Consider the following 27,747-nt stretch of genomic DNA (forward strand, 5'->3'; position numbering starts at 1 on the left):
AGCGCGGGGTGGAGCGATGAGTTGGTCTCACGTGTGGTGAGCGCAAGATGGCGGCTGGATTCAAGTGGGTGCTTCGGTTGTTGTTGGGACGGGAGGGGGGTTTTGAAGGGATTTTGGTGGGGTGGTGTCCCGAATGGTACTGCGCGGGGAGTAGGGGGTGTTGTTCCGATGGTTTTGGCGGGGAGTGGGGATCTTGCGGGGATTAGGGGATTGTTTCCTGAGGGGTTTGTGCGGAGAGTGAGACGGGGGTCCCGAAGGGTCTGTGTGGGGTTCTAGGGGTCCTGGCTCGGTGTAACTAATGCCCCAAAGAGTACAGTTGCTGGGAATCTGGTTAGGGGCATCTGTGGAAAGGAGTAAATAAGTTAATAGTTCAGGTCAAGGACTCCATGTTCTCGATTTTTATTGCTTATTTATTACTATTTCCTTTTTTCCCTTTTGTATTTACAAGTTTGTTGTCTTTTGCACTTTGTTGTTTGTCCGCCCTTTTGGATGCGGTCTTTCATTGATTCTTTTTTGGTTCTTGGATTTACTGAGTATGCCCGCAAGAAAACGAATCTCAGGGTTGTATATGGTAACATATATGTACTTTGATAATTTTTTTTGACCGGAGAGATCATCAATTTGAAATGTTAACTCTTTCGGTCTGCATAGATGATGTCTGACCTCTTTGCTTTCATCAGTTTACACTTTCATTGCTAAACCTGGTTTGAGAGGGTGGTCTGTCACTGACCTTGTGCCTACCTTGATGGTTTAAAAGTAACTGGCAACCTGCTGGAGGGACTCTGGGAAGGAAGGGAATTATCAATGTCAAAATCCCGCATCCTCCTTCGTAGTTTAAGCAGGTTTGTGGTGATGTTCAATTTAGCAAACCACAGATGCAGGTCCTAACTTTCTCCACTATTGAAGAAATCCTGTTGTTTTAGTCTGGAACAAGAATGGCAGCTTTTCACATGGAGAATGAATGAAACTTTTGCCTTGGAAGTTTTTCCTTTTGTTAAACAAATGAAACTCACTGTTCTGATTAGATAACAGCGCTGCAGAGGGAAAATCTTTGTATTTATTTCAACATGTTCCATCCTTGTTGCTGAAGTTCTGTTGGTGAGAAGTATTGGAACAGTAGTGTAGCTTGGATGGCACAGTGGAACTGCTGTCCTGCAGGGTCCAGCAATACAAGCTCAGACTTTATCTCCTGTACTGTCTTGAGTTTGCACATTGTTCTTGTGACAACGTGTGTTTCCTCTGGTGCTGTAGTTTCTTTATGTATCCCAAAGATGTGTGGCTTGGTTGGTTAATTGGGCATTGAAAAATTACCCTAAGCTGAGGGTGAATGAAGGAATTTGAACAAGATGATGATAATGCAGGGAGAATAAAATGGAATTGGTTTAAATTTGTGCTCAATGGTTAACGTGTACTCAGTGGACTGAAGTGCCTATTTCCATAGCAGGAATTAATCAGAGATAGCATGAGAACACAAAGAGAATAAAGACTGAGTTTAGTGTAGGATTAGTATAAATGGATGGTTGCTGGTCAGTGCAGTAGTGAGCTGTAGATCCTGTTTCCCTGTTGGATGTCTCTATGGCTTTGTTCGGTAGTGAGCCTGCTTGACCAATTGTTTAGATCTTCCGACTGATGAAAGTATTCTGTAGTCTACCGTTTTTTGATATTAAATTTGCTAAGATCTTACACTAAAACTGGTACAAACATTAGAGTCCAATAGGATTCAGGCAGGTTGGCAAATTGGATTCAAAGCTGACTTGGTAATAGGATGCAGAGGGTGTAATTGGAAAGTTATGACCAATAGTATGCACTTATTGCAGTTTAGGTATGAATATTGGAGATTGATTAGTAAGTTTGCAAATGACTTGTGAAATTGTGTTGTTACTAAAGAGAAGGATCATCTTAGGCTCGACAATGATCAGCGGGGAAGGTAGGTAGACTATGGCAGATGTAATTTAATGCTGATAAATGTGAGCAGATACACTTTGGAAAGACTATGATGTATACAATGAATGATGGAGGGAGAGTTATTGTATTTGTTGTCCGGAAGATGGATGATTGAAAGCTTAAGCTCATACTGGGGGATTGAACTGAAAAGCAGACACCTGATCTGCAATACAAAAAGATTAGCTTTATTGAAGATTAGTTTTGTTTGTTGCATGTACATCGAAACATACAGTGATATGCATAGTTTGCGTCAATGACCAACAGTCTGAGAATGTGCTGGGGGCAGCCTGTTAGTGCTTGCTTTTGGCAGCAATGTAGCGTGCCCACAACTTACTAACCCTTGTGTCTGGAATATGGGAGGAAACTGGAGCACCTGCAGGAAACTAACACAGTGACGGGGAGAATGTACAAACTCCTAACAGACAGTCAGGAATTGAACCCCAGTCCGTGATCACTGGTGCTGTGCTAACTGCTATACTACAGTGCCACCCTGATTTGTAATGTTGTCTGATTGTTACTGGTACCATGATACAGATTGTGCATTAAATGAAATGGATGAATGTCTGTTTAGTACTTATTTGCCCACTAATGGAATGTTTAAACAGAATCTATATATATTAAAGCTATTTCATGACTTTTGGTTAGCAAATGAGTATTGTATAAGGATAAAAAATTGTTTATGTTAGGCTTTAAGAATTATGTGTACACACATACACCTAGTAAAGTTCTCAAGTAAGTTTAAAATGATGAATTAATAGTAAAAGATAATGAACAGACATGATAGACTGAATGACCAAATTCTGCTCCTTTTTCTTAAGGAAGCTGTGAATGTATAAAATGTTACTAATGAACATTGTTGTGTTGTAGAATGTAATTTAATACTTAGACACAACAAGTGGCCTACTTTTTTTTTATCCTTTGACTAGAACGGTAGAACCCTTGGAATACTACAGAAAATTCCTGGTAAGTTTCCCACCCCACTGTTTAATCTCTAGCAAGTAACTTGTGAAAATTTTATATCTTCTTTGATAGCTGCATGTACAATTCGTGATAAAATACATAAATATACCCTTAAGAACTGTGGATTAGTTCCACAAGGTTTCTAGATACTGCTTTTATACTATGAATTTTGATACAAAACAGACTTACTAAAAAAATTGCATGTTTGTTAGAAAGAAAATTGTCGACCTGATGGAAGGGAATTGGGTGAATTCAGAACAACAACGCTCAATATAGGTGAGAATTTTCACTTACTTGATTCATTTGCAAAATTTCACTGAAATAAAATTGTAAACTGGAGGAACTTTGTATATTCATTTCTTAAAGACAATTTTTTTGCAAAATGTTCTATGCTACAGCTTGGGGAAAATAATCCTGATAATTTCCGGATAATTAAATGAAATTGCTCCAAATTACTAGTGAAGTCATTAGGAGGAATCAAAAAACTCGTACTATTGAACCCATTAGACAGGTCTTCGAGACTTTTCGTAGAAACATGTCTAATTGTAGAGGCTAAGTCTCACATCACAAAATCCCATAAATTTCAAGTTCAGTGTATTCCACTGAGTGTATCTTCCACTGACCAGTGTGTAGCCCAGCCTCTCTACTCATCAGCTTCTTCCAGCATAGTAATTGTCAAGGTACAGTTTAGCACAGAGCTCCTGAGTGAAAAGGGTCGGCTGTACTCCTAGATTGGCTTTAGCAACAGCTGTGGCCCACCTGAAGCTCACTGCTGAAGAAGATAATACTGAAGTTGAATGTTGGTGGAAATTAGAATCAGGTTTATTATCACTGGCATGTGACGTGAAATTTGTTAACTTAGCAGCAGCAGCTCAATGCAATACATAATTTATCAGAGAGAGAATAATAAATAAAATAAAACATAAATAAACAAGTAAATCAATTATGTATATTGAATAGATTATTAAAAAAATGTGCAAAACTGTATATTAAAAAAGTGAGGTAGGGTCCAAAGCTTCAAAGTCCATTTAGGAATTGGATGGCAGAGGAGAAGAAGCTGTTTCTGAATCGCTGACTGTGTGCCTTCAGGTTTCTGTATCTCCTACCTGATGGTAACAGTGAGAAAAGTGCATGCCCTGGGTGCTGGAAGTCTTTAATAATGGATGCTGCCTTTCTGAGACACTGCTTCCTAAAGATGTCCTGGGTACTTTGTAAGCTAGTGCCCAAGATGGAGCTGACTAGATTTACGGCCTTCTGCAGTTTCTTTTGGTCCTGTGCAGTAGCCCCTCCATACCAGACAGTGATGCAGCCTGTCAGAATGCTCTGCACGGTACATCTATAGAAGTTTTTGAGTGTATTTGTTGACATGCTGAATCGCTTCAAACTCCTAATAAAGTATAGCCACTGTCTTGCCTTCTTTATGACTACATCAATATGTCTTTGACATATACAAATATTCAAGCTATTAACATGCACAGATTTAAATTAATTTGATCTAAGGAAATTAAAAATAGCTTTATTTACTTTAGCACGTGATTACTGTTTATTGAGCGTTTTTTTAAAATATATAACTCCCAAATATTGATTGGCACTCTCTTAATGCCAAAGGCTTAGATGGGGCAAAATGTGTTGAGTACATACATCCAGGAGGGTTTCTTGAAACAATGTGTCGATAGTCCAATTAAAAGTAGAACTATACTAGGTCTTATAATGGGGAATGAACCTAGCCAGTTTATTGATGTTTCAGTGAGAGCATTTTGAGAACAGCGTCCATAATTCCACCAGTCTTAAGATAGTTACAGAGAAGGATAAGGCTAAGCTTTGGGTGACAGTACTAAACTGGGGTACATACTAGGCAGGAATTGGAGAAAGTAGTGATAAAGAAAGGCAGCTGCTTGAGGATAAGTCCACTTCTGACATTTGGGAGCCTTTCAAAGGCCAGTTTATTAGGCCAGCATGTTCCTGTGAGGATGAAAGAGAGGGATGGCAATATTCAGGAGCCTTAGATAATGAGATTTTAGTCAAAAAGAAAAAGGAAACATATGGTAAGATTTAGAAAACTTTAATCAGACAAGGCCCTGGAGGAATATAATGGCATCAGGAAGTAATTGAACAAGACATTAGGAGGCCCATGAGTGGTCCTTTTTAGCCCAAAAAAAGGATCTAAAAAGAGAATCCCATGGCATTTTACATGTACGTTAGGAACAAGAGGGTAGTGAGGGAAATAGTAGATCTACTCATGGACAAAGCAGGAAATATGTATAAGTGTGCTGGGGAAGTGGGTGAGGTCCTAAATGAGTACCTTGCATGGGTATTCACCAAGGAGAAGGACATGGATGATTGTGAGATTAGAAAGGGATATGTTGAGGGCATGTACATACTTAGAAGGAGGTAGTGTTGGATGATTTGGACAGAAAGCAATAAGATTGTCCAGATCGCAGGGCCTGATGGGATCTATATCTCAAGATACTGAGGGAAACAAAGAAGACTTCTAGAGCCTTAACAGAGATTTTTGTATCCTCTTTAGCCATGGGCAACATATTAGGAGAATGGAGAATAGCTGTTGTTGTTCCTTTATGAAGCCTAATGGGGACCAACCAAGAAATTATAGGCCAAAATCCTTATGTCAGTGATAGGGAAATTATTGGAGAAGATTCTGAGGGACAAGATTTATTTGCATTTGGGAAAGCATGAAGTGTGTGTGGGAAGTCCTGCCTCACGAATTTGCGTTTTTTAAAGAAATGACAAAAAGGATGATGAGTGTAGAACAGTTGTCTATATGGACTTCAGTACCTTGAGGTTTCTCATGGTCGACTGGTCCAGTTAATTAAGCTAGATGCGATCCAAAATTATCTTGGTCACAGAAGACAGTTGATGTTTTTCTGATGAGGCCTGTGACCAATAGTGCTTGTAACATACACTCAATGGCCACTTTATTACAAACAGGAGTGGAACCCGTTGTGGTCTTCTGCCTCCGTTGCCCATCCACTTCAAGGTTCAAAGTACTGTGCATTCAGAGATGCTCTTCTGCACATCATTGTTGCAATGCATGGTTATTTAAGTTGCTGTCACCTTCCTGTCAGCTCGAACCAGTCTGGCTATTGTCCTCTGATCAGTCTTATTAATAAGGCTTTTGCATCCACAGATCACTGCTCACTAGATGCTTTTCACAACATTCTCTGTAAACTGTGGAGACTGTATGAAAATCTCAGCTGAGCAGTTTCTGAGATGCTCAAACCACCCAGCCTCATTCCACTGTCAAAGTCACTTAGATCACATTCCTTCTCCATGTCTGCATGCTTTTACGCATGGAGTTGCTGCCACATGATTGGCCGATTAGATATTTATTAACAAGTAAGTATACAGTTTAACTTCTGAAGTGGCTACTAAGGTATGTTTATTATTTGGATGAAAATGTAGGTAGTCTGATTAGATGTGAGACTGCTTAGCTGAGCATCTACGCTCCATCCGCCAGAAAATGTGGGATCTCCCAGCGGCCATCCACTGTCGTGATGAGGCCACACTCAGGTTGGAGGAACAATACCTTGTATTTCGTCTGGGTAGCCTCCAACCTGATGGCATGAACATCGATTTCTCGAACTTCTGGTAATGACTCCCCTCCCCGCCCCCCACTGCCTTTCCATCTCTCATTTTATGTCCTTGCCTGCCTGTTGCATCCCTCTGGTGCTCCTCCCCCCTTTCTTTCTTCCATGGCCTTCTGTCCTCTCCTGTCGGACTCCCCCTTCTCCAGCCCTGTATCCCTTTCACCAATCAACTTCCCAGCTCTTTACTTCACTTCTCCCTCTCCTGGTTTCACCTATCACCTTGTGTTTCTCCTTCCCCCTCCCTTTTCACTCTACTGCTCATCTTTTTTTCTCCAGTTCTGCTGAAGGGTCTTGGCTCGAAACATCGACTGTACTCTTTTCCATAGATGCTGCCTGGCCTGCTGAGTTCCTCCAGTATTTTGTGTGTGTTGCTTGGATTTCCGGCATCGACAGATTTTCTCTTGTTTGATAGTGATTGTGGTCTCCCAATTCAGTTGCAGAGGGAAGTACAGAGGACCAGGTTTTGTAGCTTGTTGATTAATACTAATTGATAAAACAGCAGCCTGACATGTGTTTTGCTGTCCTCCAGATAGAGAAGGAGACTATTCAATCTATTATCTCTGTGCAGGATGAAAAAGAACTACTTTACTTCATCTCAGCATCTGGCAATTAGGCCATAGTTCTTGAAGTATTTTTCCAGACACTCTTCAAATTTGAAGAGCATTACTGCCTCTACCACCCTTTCAGACACTCTACCACTTTGGGGGAGGGGTTTCCTCATCTAATTTCCTCTAATTTTTCTGCAGTTTCTTTAAATCTATGGCAGTTTTTTTCACCCCTGTTGAGGAAAATAGAATCTTGTTAGTTATTCTATTCAGGTTCTTCATTATGCACCTCAGTTAAGTCCCTATTCAGCGTCTTCTGTTCCATGGAAAGTAACCCCCATCATCCAATCTTTTCTCATGGTTATAGAATTTCCTCTGCTCTTTACATCTTTCTTGTACTGGTCAGAACTGTATATTAATTCAATCCTCTAACCATTGCTCTGCTCATTTAACTGTATATTATTCCCAAGCCAAATAATCCTTTATTCGTGCAATAACCTTTTGAGTAGGTATTTAAAAAAAAAAATGCCTTCAGATTATTTTATTGATTTCTCCATTATCTATGGTACAACAAGCCCTTCCCAAGAACGCCAGACTTGTGTATAGCTCATACATGCAAATGGGTATTTGGAAGTCTGTGGGGGTGGTGCATTTGCTTGCTACTTTTGGGTTGTTTTCATCTTCTGTTGTCTAAGAACTTGATTTGCAGCCACATTTCTAGCTTACAGACTGCCTGCATTACAATTCACAGGAACAGAACCCCTCTAGAACTTGGGGAAGATTTCCAGTTACACTCCAAAGAAAAAGTTATACTAAATTGTAAAGCATTCTTTCACTTGAATAAACCTTGTTAGTATGATTAATCATATTATGATCTACTAAGTGCTTTTACTACTATCATGGATTCCAGTATTTTCACAGAAATTGAGGTCAAGCTCACTCTTCAGTGGTTCCCTAGTTTCTCATTTTCTTTCATTTCTGAACAGTGATACCTTATTCACAATAGGGGCTATTCAAAAATTTGGAACTTTTGCAAGATTATCAATAATGCATTTGCTAAATAACTACTTTAAGAACATAAAATTGCAAGTATAATTGTTCCATATTTAAATTGCTCATCATAATAATTGAACACTAGTAGTCAAATAATATTAAGGGCTTTCAGAACCCTTCATAAAAACTACTCTTTTTTTCGAGGTTTTTAGAATCCCCCCCCCCAAAGGAATCTCTCTTTTGTTCATTGATGTAATGCCTGACTGTTCTCATTAGAATATTTTCTTAGAATGTAAAAGCTTAGAAAGACAGGTTGCAACGCATGCAGTGAAATGGGCAAATTTAAAGTTTAGTAAATATATTAATTAGCTTATTTACTATTGTGATTTTAACTTCTATTAAAACTTTGACAGACCCCAGTGTTTGAACATATAATAGTACAAAGTGTACAATTGTTATAATTAGATTTATATTACCATGATACACAAGACTATATTACCATGATTACATTATACTTGCATTACCTAAGACAAAGCTCCACTGACTGATTTATTTTTGACATAATAAATTTTGTAATGGACTTCCTTCAAGATGGCATTAAATTACATTAAATTAATATAGGGGTGTATTATAGACCACCTAATGGGGACTGAGAACCGGAGGAGCAAATTTGTAAGGAGATAGCAAATATTTGTAGTAAGCACAAGGTTGTGATTGTGGGAGATTTTAATTTTTCACACATAGACTAGGAAGCCCATTCTGTAAAAGGGCTGGTTGGTTTGGAGTTTGTCAAATGTGTGCAAGATAGTTTTTTGCAGCAATACATAGAGGTACCAACTAGAGAAGGGCCAGTGTTGGTTCTCCTGTTAGGGAATGAGATAGGGCAGGTGACGGAGATGTGTGTTGGGGAGCACTTCGGGTCCAGTGATCACAATACCATTAGTTTCAATATAACTATGGAGAAGGATAGGACTGGACCCAGGGTTAAGATTTTTGATTGGAGAAAGGCTAACTTTGAGGAGATGCGAGAGAATTTAGAAGGAGTAAATTGAGACAATTTGTTTTATGGGAAGGATGTAATAGAGAAATGGAGGTCATTTAAAGGCGAAATTTTGAGGGTACAGGATCTTTATGTTCTTGTTAGGTTGAAAGGAAAGGTTAAAAGTTTGAGAGAGCCATGGTATTCAAGGGATATAGGAAACTTGGTTCGGAAAAAGAGAGGGATTTACAATAGATATAGGCAGCTTGGAGTTAATGAGGTGCTTGAGGAATATAAAGAATGTAAAAAGAATCTTAAGAAAGAAATTAGAAAAGCTAAAAGAAGATACGAGGCAGCTTTAGCAAGTAAGGTGAAAATAAATCCCAAGAGTTTCTACAGTTATATAACTAGCAAAAGGATAGTGAGGGATAAAATTGGTCCCTTAGAGAATCAGAGTGGACGGCTATGTGCAGAGCCAAAAGAGATGGGGGAGATTTTGAACAATTTCTTCGGTATTCACTAAGGAGAAGGATATTGAATTGTGTAAGGTAAAGGAAACAAGAAGGGTAGTTATGGAAAGTATGACAGTTAAAGAAGAGGAAGTACTGGCCCTTTTAAGGAATATAAAAGTGGATAAGTCTCCGGGTCCGGACAAGATATTCCCTAGGACCTTGAGGGAAGTTAGTGTGGAAATAGCAGGGGCTCTGACAGAAATATTTCAAATGTCATTAGAAACGGGGATGGTGCCGGAGGATTGACGTATTGCTCATGTGGTTCCATTGTTTAAAAAGGGTTCTAAGAGTAAACCTGGCAATTATCGGCCTGTGAGTTTGACGTCAGTGGTGGGTAAATTGATGGAAAGTATTCTTAGAGATGGTATATATAATTATCTGGATAGACAGGGTCTGATTAGGAACAGTCAACATGGATTTGTGCGTGCAAGGTCATGTTTGGCAAATCTTATTGAATTTTTTGATGAGGTTACTAGGAAAGTTGAGGGTAAAGTGGTGGATGTTGTCTATATGGACTTCATTGAGGCCTTTGACCAGGTTCCACATGGAAGGTTAGTTAGGAAGGTTCAATCGTTAGGCATTAATATTGAAGTAGTAAAATGGATTCAGCAGTGGCTGGATGGGAGATGCCAGAGAGTACTGGTGGGTAACTGTGTGTCAGATTGGAGGAGGGTGTGTAGCAGTGTGCCTCAGGGATCTGTACTGGGTCCAATGTTGTTCGTCATATATATTAATGCTATGGATGATGGGGTGGTAAATTGGATTAGTAAGTATGCAGATGATACTAAGATAGGTGGAGTTGTGGATAATGAAGTAGGTTTTCAAAGCTTGCAGAGAGATTTAGACCAGTTAGAAAAGTGGGCTGAAAGATGGCAAATGGAGTTTAATGCTGAAAAATGTGAGGTGCTACATTTTGGTAGGACTAATCAAAATAGGACTTACATGGTAAATGGTAGGGCGTTGAAGAATGCTGTAGAAGAGAGGGATCTAGGAATAATGGTACATAGTTCCCTGAAGGTGGAATCTCATGTGGATAGGGTGGTGAAGAAAGCTTTTGGTATGCTGGCCTCTATTAATCAGAGCATTGAGTATAGGAGATGGGATGTAATGTTGAAATTGTATAAGGCATTGGTAAGACCAAATTTGGAGTACTGTGTACAGTTCTGGTCACTGAATTATAGGAAAGATGTCAATAAAATTGAGAAAGTACAGTGGAGGTTTACTAAAATGTTGCCTGGGTTTCATCTCCTAAGTTACAGAGAAAGGTTGAACAAGTTAGGTCTTTATTCTTTGGAGCGTAGAAGGTTGAGAGGGGACTTGATAGAGGTGTTTGAAATTATGAGGGGGATTGATAGAGTTGACGTGGATAGGCTTTTTCCATTGAGAGTGGGGGAGATTCAAACAAGAGGACATGAGTTGAGAGTTAAAGGGCAAAAGTTTAGGGGTAACATGAGGGGGAACTTCTTTACTCAGAGAGTGGTAGCTGTGTGGAACGAGCTTCCAGCAGAAGTGGTTGAGGCAAGTTTGGTGTTGTTGTTTAAAGTTAAATTGGATAGATATATGGACAGGAAGGGAATGGAGGGTTATGGACCGAGTGCAGGTCAGTGGAACTAGGTGAGAGTAAGAGTTCGGCATGGACTAGAAGGGCCGAGATGGCCTGTTTCCGTGCGGTAATTGTTAGATGGTTATCTGGTTATAGTACGTGGCAGTACATTTTTACTTATTTACTATTTTCTTAAATGGCAAAATCTTTTCCAAAATGTGTTTGAAAATGTTGGTTTTCTGACTTTATTTCAGGTTCAATTACAACTGCGGATGGATCTGCATTGGTGAAGTTGGGGAATACGACAGTAGTTTGTGGTATTAAAGTGGTGAGATTTCTGTATTTGGCTTTTCACTTATAACCCGTATGTTTTTGAGATTAACTTTGAGGGGTGAAGTGTCTGAGTGTTTGCCTAGTCACTGTTTGGTCTCCATTTGGCCAATAAATACAATTTGCTTCTTGGATTGGAGGAGATGATACATGTAATGGCTTACAGGTTATGTTTCTAAACAAAATACTGAAAAATCTGTTATCCCAACATAAAAAGGAAAGTGAAATGCAGAATGGAAGTTGAAAAGCAGGACCTCGAAGGTGGTAATCCAGGGATTGCTACCTGTGCTACGTGCCAGTGAGGGTAAGAATAGGATGCTCTGGAGGATGAACAAGTGGCTGAGGAACTGGTGTAGGGGGCAGGGTTTCAGATTTCAGGATCATTGGGACCTCTTCTGGGGCAGGTGGGACCTGTACAAGAGAGACGGGTTACACTTGAACTACAAGGGGACCAATATACTTTCAGGGAGGTTTGTTAGTGCTATTGGGGAGGCTTTAAACTAGATTTGCAGGGGGATGGGAACCAGAGTGCTAGAGCTGTCAGTGGGGCTGGGGTGAAAATAAATGATGTTAAAAGTTCAAGCAAAGCCGCATATAGAAAGGTTGTGAGTGGTGGTAAAAATCTTCTGAGGTGTATATATTTGGAATGCTAGGAGTATTGTGGGGAAGGCAGACGAGTTGAGGGTGTGGATTGACACGTAGAATTATGATGTTATAGCAATGAGTGAAACTTGGCTACAAGAGGGGCAGGACTGGCAGCTTAATATTCCAGGGTTCAGATGTTTCAGATGTGATAGAGGCAGAGGAATGAAAGGTGGGGGGTAGCATTGCTTGTCAGGGAAAATGTTACAGCAGTGCTCAGGCAGGACAGATTAGAGGGCTTGTCTACTGAGTCCTTATGGGTGGAGCTGAGAAACAGGAAAGGTATGGCCACATTCGTGGGGTTGTATTACAGACCACCCAATAGTCAGCGAGAATTGGAGGAGCAAATCTGCAGAGAGATAGCAGGCAACTGCAGGAAACATAAAGTTGTGGTGGTAGGGGATTTTAATTTTCCACATATTGATTGGGACTCCCATACTGTTAGGGGTCTAGATGGTTTAGAGTTTGTAAAATGTGTTCAGGAAAGTTTTCTAAATCAATATATAGAGGTACCAACTAGAGGGGATGCAATATTAGATCTCCTGTTAGGAAACGAGTTAGGACAAGTGATGGAAGTGTGTGTAGGGGAGCACTTTGGTTCCAGTGATCGTAACACCATTAGTTTCAACTTCATCATGGATAAAGATAGATCTGGTCCTTGGGTTGAGGTTCTAAACTGGAAGAAGGCCAAATTTGAAGAAATGAGAAAGGATCTAAAAAGCGTGGATTGGGACAGGTTTGTCTCTGGCAAGGATGTGATCGGTAAGTGGGAAGCCTTCAAAGGAGAAATTTTGAGAGTGCAGAGCTTGTATGTTCCTGTCAGGATTAAAGGCAAGGTGAATAGGAATAAAGAACCTTGGTTCTCAAGGGATATTGCAACTCTGATAAAGAAGAAGAGAGAGTTGTATGACATGTATAGCAAACAGGGAGTAAATAATGTGCTTGAGGAGTATAAAAAGTGCAAGAAAATACTTAAGGAAATCAGGAGGGCTAAAAGAAAACATGAGGTTGCCTTGGCAGTCAAAGTGAAGGATAATCCAAAGAGCTTTTACAGGAGTATTAAGAGTAAAAGGATTGTAAGGGATAAAATTGGTCCTCTTGAAGATCAGAGTGGTCGGCTATGTGCAGAACCAAAAGAAATGGGGGAGATCTTAAATGGGTTTTTTGCGTCTGTATGTACTAAGGAAACTGGCATGAAGTCTATGGAATTAAGGGAAACAAGGAGTGAGATCATGGAAACTGTACAGATTGAAAAGGAGGAGGTGCTTGCTATCTTGAGGCAAATTAAAGTGGATAAATCCCCAGGACCTAACAGGGTATTCCCTCAGACCTTGAAGGAGACTAATGTTGAAATTGCAGGGGCCCTGGCAGATATATTTAAAATGTCGATGTTTACGGGTGAAGTGCTGGAGGACTGGAGAATGGCTCATGGTGTTCCGTTGTTTAAAAAATGATGGAAAAGTAATCCGGGAAATTTTAGGCCGGTAAATTTGACGTCGGTAGTGGGTAAGTTATTGGAGGGAGTACTAAGAGACAGAATCTACAAGCATTTGGATAGACAGGGACTTATTAGGGAGAGTCAACATGGCTTTGTGCGTGGTAGGTCATGTTTGACCAATCTATTGGAGCTTTTTGAGGAGGTTACCAGGAAAGTGGATGAAGGGAAGGCAGTGGATGTTGTCTACATGGACTTCAGTAAGGCCTTTGACAAGGTCCCGCATGGGAGGTTAGTTAACGAAAATTCAGTCGCTAGGTATACATGGAGAGGTAGTAAATTGGGTTAGACATTGGCTCAATGGAAGAAGCCAAAGGGTGGTAGTAGAGGATTGCTTCTCAGAGTGGAGGCCTGTGACTAGTGGTGTGCCACAGGGATCAGTGCTGGGTCCATTGTTATTTGTCATCTATATCAATGATCTGGATGATAATGTGGTAAATTGGATCAGCAAATTTGCTGATGATACAAAGATTGGAGGTGTAGTGGACAAAAAGTAGGGATAGTCCAGGTAATTATAGACCAGTGAGCCTTACGTCTGTGGTGGGAAAGCTGTTGGAAAAGATTCTTAGAGATAGGAACTATAGGCATTTAGAGATCAGGGTCTGATCAGGGACAGTCAGCATGGCTTTGTGAAGGGCAGAGCGTGTCTAACAAGCCTGATAGAGTTCTTTGAGGAGGTGACCAGGCATATAGATGAGGGTACTGCAGTGCATGTGATCTATATGGATTTTACAAGGCACTTGACAAGGTTCCACACGGTAGGCTTATTCAGAAAGTTCGATGGCATGGCATCCAGGGAAGTTTGGCCAGGTGGATTCAGAATTGGCTTGCCTGCACAAGTCAGGGGTTCATGGTGGAGGGAGTACATTCGGATTGGAGGATTGTGACCAGTGGTGTCCCACAAGGATCTGTTCAGAGACCTCTACTTTTCGTGATTTTTATTAACGACCTAGATGTGGGGGTAGAGGGGTGGGTTGGCAAGTTTGCAGACGACACAAAGATTGGTGGTGTTGTAGATAGTGTAGAGGATTGTTGAAGATTGCAGAGAGACATTGATAGAATGCAGAAGTGGGCTGAGAAGTGGCAGATGGAGTTCAACCCAGAGAAGTGTGAGGTGGTACACTTTGGAAGGACAAACTCCAAGGCAGAGTACAAAGTAAATGGCAGGATACTTGGTAGTGTGGAGGAGCAGGGGGATCTGGGGGTACATGTCCACAGATCCCTGAAACTTACCTCATAGGTAGATAGGGTAGTTAAGAAATCTTATGGGGTGTTAGCTTTCATAAGTTGAGGGATAGAGTTTTAAGAGTCGCGATGTAATGATGCAGCCCTATAAAACTCTGGCTATGCCACAATTGGAGCACTGTGTCCAGTTCTGGTCGCCTCACTATAGGAGGGATGTGGAAGCATTGGAAAGGGTACAGAGGAGATTTACCAGGATGCTGCCTGGTTTAGAGAGTATGCATTATGATCAGAGATTAAGGGAGCTAGGGCTTTACTCTTTGGAAAGCAGGAGGATGAGAGGAGACATGATAGAGGTGTACAAGATAATAAGAGGAATAGATAGAGTGGATAGCCAGCGCCTCTTCCCCAGGGAACCACTGCTCAATACAAGAGGACATGGCTTTAAGGTAAGGGGTGGGAAGTTCAAGGGGGATATTAGAGGAAGGTTTTTTACTCAGAGAGTGGTTGGTGTGTGGAATGCACTGCCTGAGTCAGTGGTGGAGGCAGATGCACTCGTGAAGTTTAAGAGACTACTAGACAGGTATATGGAGGAATTTAAGGTGGGGGGTTATATGGGAGGCAGGATTTGAGAGTCAGCACAACATTGTGGGCTGAAGGGCCTGTAATGTGCTGTACTGTTCTATGTTCTGTGTAGTGGACAGTGAGGGGGGTTTTCAAAGCTTGCAGAGGGATTTGGACCAGCTGGAAAAATGGGCTGAAAAATGGCAGATGGAGTTTAATACAGACAAGTGTGAGGTATTGCACTTTGGAAGGACAAACCAAGGTAGAACATACAGGGTAAATGGTAAGGCACTGAGGAGTGCAGTGGAACAGAGGGATCTGGGAATACAGATACAAAATTCCCTAAAAGTGGCGTCACATGTAGATAGGGTCGTAAAGAGAGCTTTTGGTACATTGGCCTTTATTAATCAAAGTATTGAGTATAAGAGCTGGAATGTTATGATGAAGTTGTATAAGGCATTGGTGAGGCTGAATCTGGAGTATTGTGTTCAGTTTTGGTCACCAAATTACAGGAAGGATATTAATAAGGTTGAAAGAGTGCAGAGAAGGTTTACAAGGATGTTGCCGGGACTTGAGAAACTCAGTTACAGAGAAAGGTTGAATAGGTTAGGGCTTTATTCCCTGGAGTGTAGAAGAATGAGGGGAGATTTGATAGAGGTGTATAAAAGTATGATGGGTATAGATAGAGTGAATGCAAGCAGGCTTTTTCCGCTAGGCAAGGGGAGAGAAAAACCAGAGGACATGGGTTAAGGGTGAAGGGGGAAAGGTTTAAAGGGAACATGGGGGGGGGGCTTCTTCACACAGAGTGGTGGGAGTGTGGAATGAACTGCCAGATGAGGTGGTAAATGTGGGTTCTTTTTTAACATTTGAGAATAAATTGGATAGATACATGGATGGGAGGTGTATGGAGGGATATGATCCATGTGCAGGTCAGTGGGACTAGGCAGAAAATGGTTCGGCACAGCCAAGAAGGGCCAAAAGGCCTGTTTCTGTGCTGTAGTTTTTCTATGGTTTTTATAAGGTCTGAGAACTGAATGCTAAACACATTCTAATTGCATCAAATTGTAAATCTGTTTTGACCTCATCAATTTAGCCTAGGTTTTGCAGCAATATTGCACTATCTTAATCCACATAGAACAATACGTTGTATTAAATTAAAATTACTTTTATTTTACAGGAATTTGCAGCACCAACAGTGGATGCTCCAAATAAAGGGTATGTAGGTAAGTTAATGGTGTAAAAAATCAATTCGTAGTTCAGTCTGAAACATTGCAATGGTATATCAAAGCTTGGTACTTCATTCTTAGGCGGTATCTTATTCTTGCAAAATGATTAAGCCTGATGCTTTATTGTGACATTGATGGAGACAATGAATTGACGGTACATAGAATGGTTGGCAATGAATGATTAATTTTGCAGTACAGGTATAATTCTCAATATGAGTTAGCTGGTTAAAAATACTTTGCCTTTTGCACAGTTCTGTTTAGCTTAATTTGTTTTTTAATTGATAGCGGTGTCTACAAAATGACAACTGGAATTCTACATCTTTAACAAAACTGGAAATAAACTTTCAGAACGTAATTTGCACAATAAAAGGCCATCAACCTACTGAGTAAATGGCCAAAACAATGATAGAAAAGGTTTATTGTGGGGAACGTGTCAAATCATAAACCTCAGCCAGGAGACTAAGAGCTGTGGAGGGACAAAAGATTTATATGTTCAAATCTTTGAAGAATGGTACACTGATTGAAAGACTTGTTATGCTTAATTTTGGGCAAGGAAGGTCACGAAATGTATTAGGAAGCTAGGGATATGCACTGGGGTAGTTATAAAAACATTTGTCTAAACCTAGATAAATGTAATTATGATATTTCTAAAGGCAAAAGGGTTGGATAGGAGAGTTACTGAGACTTTACCTACTTTGGAGGAGTACAGAGTAAGGAGGTAAGATATTAAGGTTATAACTGTTAGATAGTAATAATCCATTACACAAAAAAACAGCAACAACCTGAAACAATTCCTGTCCATGAGGTTGTGAATTCTAGGTCCACTGAAATACTTAAAAATAGGTAGGATAGGTGTTTTAATGAAAATGTAGCCGTGGCAGCTCATTAGCTTTGGTTCTGATCCGCCATGATCTAATTTAATTTCAAATAAAAGTTTTGAGGTCCTGAATAGCCTTTAGTTTTTGTATTTCTACACGTGAACACTACCTCACTTTTTAAATATATTATTTCTGTTTTTTTGCATGATACTTTATCTTCAATGTATGTATACTCTAATTGATTTATTTATTATTATTTTCTTCTATATTATGTATTACATTGAACTGCTGCTGCTAAGTTAACAAATTTCACGACATGCCAGTGATAATAGACCTGATTCTGATTGTGAATTTAACAGATTGCATTATTTATATTTAACCATTAGTTATACAGGTGCATATTCCTTTATCCAAAATTCTGAAATCCAAAAAGCTCCAAAAGCTGAAGTTTTTTTCGCCAACAGCTGACGTCACTCAGGTGTGACGTGGCAGCACTAGCAGAGGCCGCCAGCCGTCATTTGTGGCTCAGCGCTCGTACTGGTTACACGTGCATTTGCTGTCCACTGATATTTTGTGTTCACTGTTGACTTTGTTTAATTTCACTGTGAAAATGTCAAAAGGAGCTGCAGATACCCCTATGGGTAACAATGAGGAAAAAGAGAAGGAAGCATCTATCATTATCAATAATGCAGAAAGTGGAGTTATTGCAGAAGCTTGATCGTGGTGTGTCTGTGTGGAGTCTTACTGAAGAAAATAGTGTTGGAACTACCACTGTATATGATTTAAATAAACAGAAAGACAAGTTACTTAAGTTTTATAGTGACGGTGACCTTCTACATTTATTCCAATAAGTCATTTACCATGTGTTTGATTCGATTTGTTTGAAGCTGTATATTTTTGTTTTATTGAATGTGTTTTTTGGAAATAAAATCTTTTTCTTGTCATTATTCCCTAAACAATACAGTATAACAACTATTTACATAGCATTTACATTGTATTAGGTATTACAAATAATCTAGAGATGATTTAAAGTATGCGGGAGGATGTGCGTAGGTTTGGTGCGCCACCAGGTCCTAAAGTCCACTGCACTGAGACAGGTTAAATAAGGGACTTGAGCATATGTGTTTTTTGGTATGGGGGGGGGGGGGGATCTGAAATCTGAAAGATTCTGAATTCCGAAATGCAACTGGCTCCAAGGATTTCGGATAAGGGATTGCGAACCTGTATTTCTGAGTTTGATTCAGATTCTGTGAGGATTTCTTTGGTATATTGGTTGGGCAACTGAAACATACAGATTTTAAAATAAAATCTGTATGAGCTTGATCCCTATGTGCCTATTTGGTAGGAAATTGTATTTTTTTGTATTAATTTCTTTCATATACAGAGTTACCAAGGCCAGTTCATGAAATCTTATTTTTGTTGTACTGAGACTGACAGTTGTGATTCTGGAGTTGAGCTTCTGGTTTAGGCTGAAGATTCAGTATAGTATTGAGGGAATCTTACAAACGTACATTGTCAGGCACTCCAACACTGAGATGAGATATTGAATGAATTTGATGTAACCCTATTAAGGAATGCATTATCTGAAGAGCAGGGAGTTCCTTTATTTTCCAGTATTCATTACTCGATCACTAGCACTATCAGTGGGTTTCTCCATTGAAGTTTTGACTGGATATGAATAGCGATGCACTTCAGAAATAATTTGTTGGCTGTGGATTTCTTTATGATGCCTTCAGCTAGTGATAAGAAGCTTCAAAAACAACAGAAGTTCATCTTTTATCTTAATTTTGACCTCTTTCCCCCCTCACTGCTTGTGACTTAATGAAATACTGCTATCCTTTTTTAATCAGAATAATTTTGTGTTCACTATGTTAGTGAACCTAAATAAAGAGCACTTCTGCTTTTCATTACAGTACCAAATGTGGATTTACCACCCTTATGTTCTTCAAGGTTTCGGCCAGGCCCTCCTGGGGAACAAGCACAAGCTGCAAGTCAGTTTATTTTTGATGTCATAGAAAAGTAAGTCTTCTAATTTTACCTGCTAATTTTTCAAATTAACTTTTCTATTGTGATTAACATCTGGTAAATGTATAGCATTATGGCAAACTAAAATTCATTGAAGCAATTCAATCATGCTTTTGCTTCTTTTAAATTTAGTTCTCAAATTATACAGAAGGAGGATCTCTGTATTGAGAAAGGAAAGGTAAGAAAAATTATTAGTATGTGTATTTCTGAAATAAAAATTTTCATAATTTCATTTAATTTGCTAGTGTTTGAAGTAAAATAGCCAACTATTTAAACTTAAATGTATGCTCTTATTCTGAATAACATGGAATAATATAAATATTTTTCAGAATAAGAATACTCTGATTGCCAGCTTTCAAATTTTTAAAAAAAGTCAGAAAAAGGAGCCGATTACGTTTTGCCAGATTTTTAAAATAAAAATTTATTTGACTGGAGTTGAGGTGAATTCGTGGTTGCTGTGTCTCATAATTATCCTCCCTAAAAATGCGTTAACCGAGAAATAGGCAACTTTTTGCCGTGCAGTGTTAATGCTAAACTTTGCATCAGGCATCCTGCATTTTCTCAGTTGGAGTGCCAATGCTGATTTTAGGATTCCAATTAAATTGATTAGAATTGGGTGGATTCTGTGCTCCACCCCATTGTTCAGGATTTTAAGCAACTGAACCTGAGGTAGCTCACTGGAGGTGAGGCACAGAATAAAGGAAAGCCTTCGATAGTTTAGAGTGCTCCACCTGTACAACTCTACATATTACTGCCAATAAATCTCAGCAACAAAGCTAATTCAAATGGATTGGTGTGGTGCAGTGATTGGCACCTGTTGCTCAGCCAATTTATGTAGATGAGCCCAAAGACCTAAAAGAACTAGGATTGTGTATCCTGCTTTTTATTAACAGAGACTAGCCCAATTGAATTTCAGCCCTAATTTGAGCCAGATAAAGTTTGAAAATATTGAAAGAGCATTATTTATATATATTTTTAGCAGCTATTCTGGAAGACATTCATTGGTTTCTTGTTGTAAGGATATCTCAAACCACTTTACAGTAATTGTTAAGTGTGGGATTAAGCATATATAGTTCTTCAGATTTAACAAAAATTTTGGTTACAGGATAGGTTAGGTCAGATGCTGTTCTGTTGCAATCATAAAACTCTTAGTGTACTGCTTTTCTTTTGGTTAATATGCTTTAATCTTTGTGTTGAATTTTGATGCTTCATTGGACTGAGGATGGATCTTGTGCTCAATAGGGGTGGCACGGTAGTGTAGCGATTAGTGTGATGCTGTTACAGGCAGAGGCGTCAGAGTTTGGAGTTCAATCCCAGGGTCCTGTTTAAGAAGTTTCTGTACGTCCTCCCTGTGGATGTGTGCTTTCTGCAGGTACTGTGGTTTTCTCCCACAGTCCGGACGTACTGGGCAGGTTAATTGGCCATTGTAAATTGTCCTGTGATTAGGTTAGTGGATTGTTGGTGGTTGCTGGGCAGTGTGGCCTAAAGGGCTGGTTATGCACTGTCTCTCTCAATAAATAAATAAGTTTCCATATCTTAAAGTGGTTGTTTGAGACTAAAATCTTCCTGAGATCTCTCAGCAATAGACAAACATTTATTTGGCTTAGGTGGTAATGTTGTAGATTAGAGGGGAATAATTTGGATAAAGAAGCTTTAGAAAGATGCAAATTTATTATAACAACTGTTTGTATTTACTTAGCGCGTACTGTTTTAATGCATCAAGTGTCCAATAATGTTCTATTGGAATGCTATCAAGAAGCTTTTAAATGGAAGATAGCAAAGCAGAGAGGGTTTGGGGAGAATATTTCTGAGTTTTGTGTCTCAATAGGCTTCCAATAGTGGAATGATTTTATTTGGGGATGTGCTGAAGTCCAGAATTTGAGGAGGTGAATTATTTGGATAAATTCTAATACTGGAAGAGATTTAGAGACCCAGTTAGAAAATGACAAGACCAGTGAGTGATCGGAAATAAAAACTGATGGCCTTTTCAGCTATTGCTTAACAAGATCCACTGTGGGTTAATGAACACATGTGAATAGTGAACTAGACATGGAGCAATTTAGGATGTATGTGGCTAGGATTTTATGTTTATGGAAAATATAACGAGTTAGGTAAGTGAAGAGGAATGCATTGAAATGGTCTCTGTGAAGGAAATACAAAAACATGTATGAGAGTTTCAGTGACAGGTGAGTTGATGCAAGGCGTGGAGGTATGAATTAGATTTGACAGGAGTCCTTGGTGCTTGTTAAACATGGCACAAAGGTTGGTTCAATTTCAAGATAGTTGCCAAGATTGTGTAGATAGGGAACTGTCATCTCCATTGTTTCACTCCTTGTAATAATTATCATACTTACATTGAGGGTCTATCATCCCTTGTTTGTATGAGGAAATTGAGTTTCTTTTTTAAATTAAGGCACAAGTTCCCAGAAACTAGTGTTTTTGTGCACACATTATTTGTGTGAGGTATTTCAAATGTCTTTTTGGAGATCCAATCATAAATACCTACAGATGCTGGAAATAGTAAAATCATATAGCATGTATGATAAAGAAGAGATGAGGTTTTAAGTCATTGACCTTTCTGAAGATAAAAGGTCATCAACCTGATAATGTTAACTATTTCTCAAATTAAAACAAAAATGTGGTAACACTCAACAGAACCAGCAGCATCTGTGGAAAGGGAAACAAGATTAATGTTTCAGGTCAAAGACTCTGTATAATTTTCTGCATATTGTTTTTTCTCAGCAAGATAATGTTTCTGTAGATTGTTGGTTGACATGCCAGTGGGGCAATAATACTATGGCATTTACCTTTAGAATATCTTACTCAAGCACTGATTATTTATGAAGGGTATTTAGTTGGAGTGGTATTATATCCAGGATTTGTTATTCACTAGGATTTACTAGATAGTAATCAGAAAAAAGAAACTCCGTATGCGATTTAATTAGACCACAGGTGATGTAAGGGGGCCTATAGAAAGCTTTGGAAAAAAAATAACCTGAGTTTTGATGTATTTATTTTGTTCTAGCTTGCATGGGTTTTATATTGCGACATGATGTGCTTAGATTATGATGGAAACTTGCTGGATACCTGTTTAACAGCACTGTTAGCAGCACTGAAAAATGGTGAGCATTCCTAATGACAAAATTTATAGACATACTTCATTTTCTTCTGCAATGTGCTGTGCAGTTTGGGAGTTCATTCAGATGTAGGACCTGATGTACTGAATATCCACACCCTGACTGTAACACCTGAATTTGCAACCCCCACCCCCTTTAGTACTATCTTGTGCAAGATTCTGTATAATACTGTTGTGTAATGTGCAGTATGTCAGTGTATGTAAAATGCAAATAGAAACATTCACTTTTATGTACTATAATTCAACTCAAAGCTGCAGCTGAGTATCTCTGCAAAATTATTTTGTTTTACAAAGCCACATTATGTTATGAAGCTGTTATGCTTGGTGTAGTTAGCCACTTATGACAATTGGGAAATGATTCCTTTCCCAGAGGATTGAAATTCTGCTTAAGTAGGGCTTATGAGTCGTGTATTGCTGTCGTGTTTTCTGTGCATGCTGTGTCTGCACTCCCATTCTGTGATTTTTTTTTCCCTTCTTTTATTAAAGATTTAAACTTCCCCAGCCCATTCATTAATTCTTGAGAGCAGCTGAATATTTACTTTTGCCTTTGTCGGTTTGGAGGTGGAATTCTCTGCTGCAAACTGTCAGTGGTTAACAAATTGGTCAGTTAGCAGAAGATTTATACTGTATTGTTGCTTTTAGAGAATAGCTTAGATCAATATGGCAATGTAGCAATGGGAATATTTCGTTGTAGACAGTTTACACTAACTGCCATGTAATTAAATAGGATGTTATTCACCATTAAATAATTCCTATTTTACATGATTGATTGTTAATCTTTCCCTCCACTCCCCCCACCCCAGTCCAGTTGCCTTCAGTGTCGATCAATGAAGAAACAGGTTTGGCAGAAGTTAACATGAACCAGAAAAATCAGCTGAACATCAGAAAGAACCCAGTTGCTACATCTTTTGCCATTTTTGATAAGTGAGTTTGGTTGTTAGAGTATTTTACACAAAGTTATGTATTCTCTTATGAGTAGTTGTAGCACTTTATTTCCTATTGAATAAATGGGCAGACTATTGCACTATCAACATAAATCACTGTACCTTTGGCCTTGTTGGTGGCTATGTTGAGCCTTACATCTGCAAGCACTTTGTGTTAGCTAATTACACTTTTTCTATCAAATTTGGTAATATTCATTTGGGTTTAAGTACTGACCATTTTTAGATATGCATGTGCAGTTTTTTTTATGCTGGTTCCTTTGACTTTAGCATTTTTTAATCTGCTGATCTCAGTTAATTTTATTAATTTACTCTGCATGATTTGCACAGAGTTTTTTCTTTTACTTTGAAATGCTTGAAATGGAAGGCAGGAGGAATAAGAGTTAGAAAATAGTGAAAATTACATTGTTTTAATTTTGGTAAGATTTTACTCTAATTTGGAGTTTAATATAGTAATATAATTCGATTGAGCAGATTAGTTATAAACATGCTACTGAATCAAAGTTGGGAGTTCAAACTACACTACAAGTGCAAAACTAGATCTATTGAAACTAGTGCAAAATTGTTTGCTAATGTATGCAGCTTAAACCAAAGCGACATCCATGTCAAGTAAATTTTAACATGGCACAAATTAGAGGAGCAGGGATTCTTCCACAATAATTGCTTTTGTGCCTCCCTCATCCGAGCCAGTTATCATATGGTACCATGTTGCATGCAAATCAATTGAATTTATTTTCTTGACAAGTAATGATTTCAAAAGTAATCTCTAAGGCTTTGGACTACCTGCTATATTTTCTTTCATAATTAATATACTATACATACCACCTACCCTATCCTTGTTATTTAACAGCATTGCTGAGTACTCCTCAAGAGTCTTCATTGGGCAGAAATTTAATTTTGCAAAACTGTAGGAAAGACGGTGGCTACAAATTGTTCTGAGACTGAGTATCCTGTAATAAATTACTCACTTGCAAACTCCCAAAAGTCTCTTCACTACGTAGAGGATATTAGTATGAAAGAATACGTTCCTGTTGCTTGGACATGTGGTGGTCCAACATAAGCTGTCCTGCACCAATCAGGCAAAACAATCTGTTTAATTGCCCTTCCATTCATAACCCTAAACATTATCTATTTGCCACTGATTTATTGGCTGCAGTATAACATGTATTGTGGTTACCTGGCAGAACTACTGCAACACCACCTCCCACATCCTAGCCTTTTACTACCAGAAAGGAAAAGGGCACCAGCCGCTTGGGAACACCGCCACTGGAACCTTTCCATCAACTCTTCTGCTGAGGAAATGCATCGTTGTTTCTTCATTGCTGCTAGATCTAAGTCTTGAAACAGCCCCATTCAACAAAAATGCGGGGGCACCTTCATCAAAAGTATTTTACTTATTCAAGAAGATGGCTTACCTCCACCTTATCATCAGGGACAATGAGGGCTGTGCAATAAATGCCCATTCAATAAATTGATTCAACAATACGAATACCAATAGAAAAATATGCTGGTTATGAAGGAAACTGTTGTATTGAAGGTTACCTTAGATAAGAATTATTGTGTTTGTGTGTAGCTATTTTTTTTTACACCCAGTGTAAACAGGCATTGCAATCCTTCATATTATCAGTTTATAACCTGTTAGGTTCTTCTAGTGGTGAGATTTAAAAATCGTATTTTGTTTTCATTATTTAAATCAGAAAATGGGTTGAGGTTTTATGGATAATAGTCTGAGTTCCCTTTATTTAAAAGAGTGATCTGGGTCCTAGAGATGAATGGTCAGTGTCCAACATAACATATAATCCTGTCTTCCATTACTATGGATTTTATTAAAAACAACTGCTGTATAAATGAAGGAAAAAGACTTCAGGATTTGCCACTTGAAAGAATGTTGAAAGATATTAATTTCTTTTAGTAATATTAGTAGAAAACAAACACAAAAGATCACAATATCTTGTGTTACTAAAGTAGTTGGTTCTCACCCATCACCCCCCAACCCCCTCCAAAAGTCCACACTTGTGCTTACTGGTATACTGATGTGTTGGATACACTCAGGATATGCTATTGTACTATAAGACAATTATGAGTGGTATTATAACATGTTATTTTACTGTTTGGTGAACACGTTTATAAGTATAACGAATATTTTAACATGCATATTACTTTCAAGGCACTGTTGTTTACATGATCCACAAAGGTATAAATTTGTAATATTACTGTATACTATCATTTATAACTTGATAGTATAGAAATGGCTCACTTGATTTGAACTGTCTTCTGAAAACTTTTTCTCTTTTTTTTCATTAAAGCACAATATTTATTGTAGATCCTACGGCTGAGGAGGAGGCCCTGTCATCGGGGATGGTTACAATAGTAATTGATGAAGAGGACAGACTTTGTGCTGTACATAAACCAGGTGTGTTTATACAAGTGTTAGTTTCAGTAAGTAGTCAATTTGGCAGAGACTTTTGTTGGATATTTTGATCTGGTCTCTTTACAGTTGATGAAAAATACTTTCACATGTCAATGGCTGTCTTGGTCCATTAATTGATCTTTACTGACGACGGAACCATTTATCGAAGAGCATGAAATTATAGCGTGGCATTAGGGAAAGGACATGATTCTGGTTAGAATCTTAAAATTAAGACTTATTATCACAAAATACAATTGAGATAGCAGCTAATGGAAGTATCAGCTGAACAATTAAAGAAGTGCTTTGTATCTGTTTTAAAATAAAAATTAATGAGCATTGACAAACATTGTTTTTCTTAAAGGAATAAAAGTGACAAAGGTAATTTTTCCATGACCTGAGCTATTTAAGTATCACATGCTCAGTTTGAAAGTAATGACTTCTGATTTCTGTATATCAGTTGATCCTTATTGGAACTCTTCTCATTTTCAATTACCAAAATCTATGTTCCACCTGTGATTAGCATCTCTCAGACATGATTTTGTATCCCATCTAACTCATGATGCTTTTAGACTTCATAAAATATTTCAACACTATCCTCCAGGAAACTGACATTAACAGCATTATTTTATACCGGAGAAATTTTCTCTAATTTCATAAAGCACAATCCAGGAGCTTACTTTTCCACGTTCCTTTATCAATTGATCCGGAGCAGAAATATCAGGATCATTCTCCCTACATCTATCTTCTTAATCCCATTTATCCACTTACCTGCTATCCCTAGTCACTGGTGGGCTCAAAGATTAATCTTCTTTCATTGTCTTTCTTGCTGTGTCCCCCTCATTCCCCAGTTCATTCTTGTACTTTTGAACTGTTTGAAAATTTCATACTGTTTAAAGTCCATTAAAACTAACAGACAGCAATGTTATTTGCAATAAGAAAACCTAGGCTTTGACTAATAGGACTATGTTTTTGAATCAAGGTTTTAGAATTTTTTTTATTCACTCAAGTGCAATTACTTTTAAGCATTGGAAATCTTGACTTGAAAATGTCTCAATAATAGTCCAGTTGTATTGCATAATTATTGATCATATTTAAATCTATACATGATCTTTTCAGATTTTCAGCATTGGTTAGGTCTCCAAACCACTTTTCAAATATTTGCAGTTAAAGTATCCAATTCCATTTCGTCATTAAATAAAATTGATTTTAAAATATCCAACAAATGTCATTCTTTGGATGTTTTCCACATCAAAAACATATGAACCTGACTTTGTTGCAAATTATCTTTTTCTTTTCCACATGGAGGAGGAAGTGTTCTCTCTAGTGAAAAACTTCAGGACTGCATTGTTCGTGCACAAACAAGACACAGAGAAGTTCATAAGCTGCTCACTGAAGTGATAAAGAGTGTAACACCCATTATAAATGCGAAAGAGAGAATAGTTAAACCTGCAAGTGAAAGTTTGACTGTACAATAAACCAAATTTTTTTCAAATCAATAAATATATACATGTTTTTAAACTCAAGTTCAGAAAATGATTCTTACTGGAACAAAAGATTATACTATATACACCATGGATGAGTTTCGTTTTAAAAATAATTAAAAAACATTCACCACCACAAAAGGTAAATTCCAGAAGCAGCATTAAAGGTAAAACCATGAAATGGTTCATGATTTTGGTGGAGTTGGAGTCCCTCTTTTCCTCTTATTTTTTGACTGGCTGCTTGAATACTGCTGACGCTGCTGCTGCTGTTGTTGTCGAATTTGAACTGCTATAGCCATTTGATGCTGCAAGTATCGCAACTGCTGTCAGGAAAGAAAGGGGAACAGATGACCATAATTATAAGACTTCAAGAAAAATCTTCAAATGAGTCAAACTGGAATCTCAACGTCAATAAA

General features: G+C 38.5%; 2 protein-coding genes across 9 annotated transcripts in view; one reads left to right on the top strand and one right to left on the bottom strand.

Annotated features, from left to right (window-relative positions):
* The first annotated feature begins 42 nt into the window (after nt 1-42).
* exosc8 (exosome component 8) lies at nt 43-27,478 on the top strand. Its single transcript, XM_063054361.1, has 11 exons — nt 43-64; nt 2,871-2,907; nt 3,117-3,180; nt 11,336-11,409; nt 16,472-16,517; nt 19,252-19,357; nt 19,496-19,541; nt 22,389-22,485; nt 23,303-23,423; nt 25,747-25,853; nt 27,156-27,478. The coding sequence occupies exons 1-11, from the start codon at nt 48-50 to the stop codon at nt 27,323-27,325; spliced, it is 885 nt and encodes a 294-aa protein (XP_062910431.1). The 5' UTR covers nt 43-47; the 3' UTR covers nt 27,326-27,478.
* The window catches only part of supt20 (SPT20 homolog, SAGA complex component), a 62,704-nt gene continuing 62,315 nt past the window's right edge, over nt 27,359-27,747 (bottom strand). For 2 of the 8 annotated variants that reach the window (XM_063054360.1, XM_063054356.1), the window contains one exon: nt 27,393-27,651. In XM_063054360.1, the coding sequence (XP_062910430.1) occupies nt 27,554-27,651 (98 nt within the window). In that variant the 3' untranslated portion in view covers nt 27,393-27,553. Of the gene's footprint in view, nt 27,655-27,747 lie in introns of all 8 variants that reach the window. The other 6 variants (XM_063054359.1, XM_063054354.1, XM_063054353.1 and 3 more) reach the window with 5 other exon arrangements.

The sequence above is a fragment of the Mobula hypostoma genome, chromosome 7 (genome assembly GCF_963921235.1).
Source record: "Mobula hypostoma chromosome 7, sMobHyp1.1, whole genome shotgun sequence".
In the NCBI taxonomy this organism is placed as follows: domain Eukaryota; kingdom Metazoa; phylum Chordata; class Chondrichthyes; order Myliobatiformes; family Myliobatidae; genus Mobula; species Mobula hypostoma.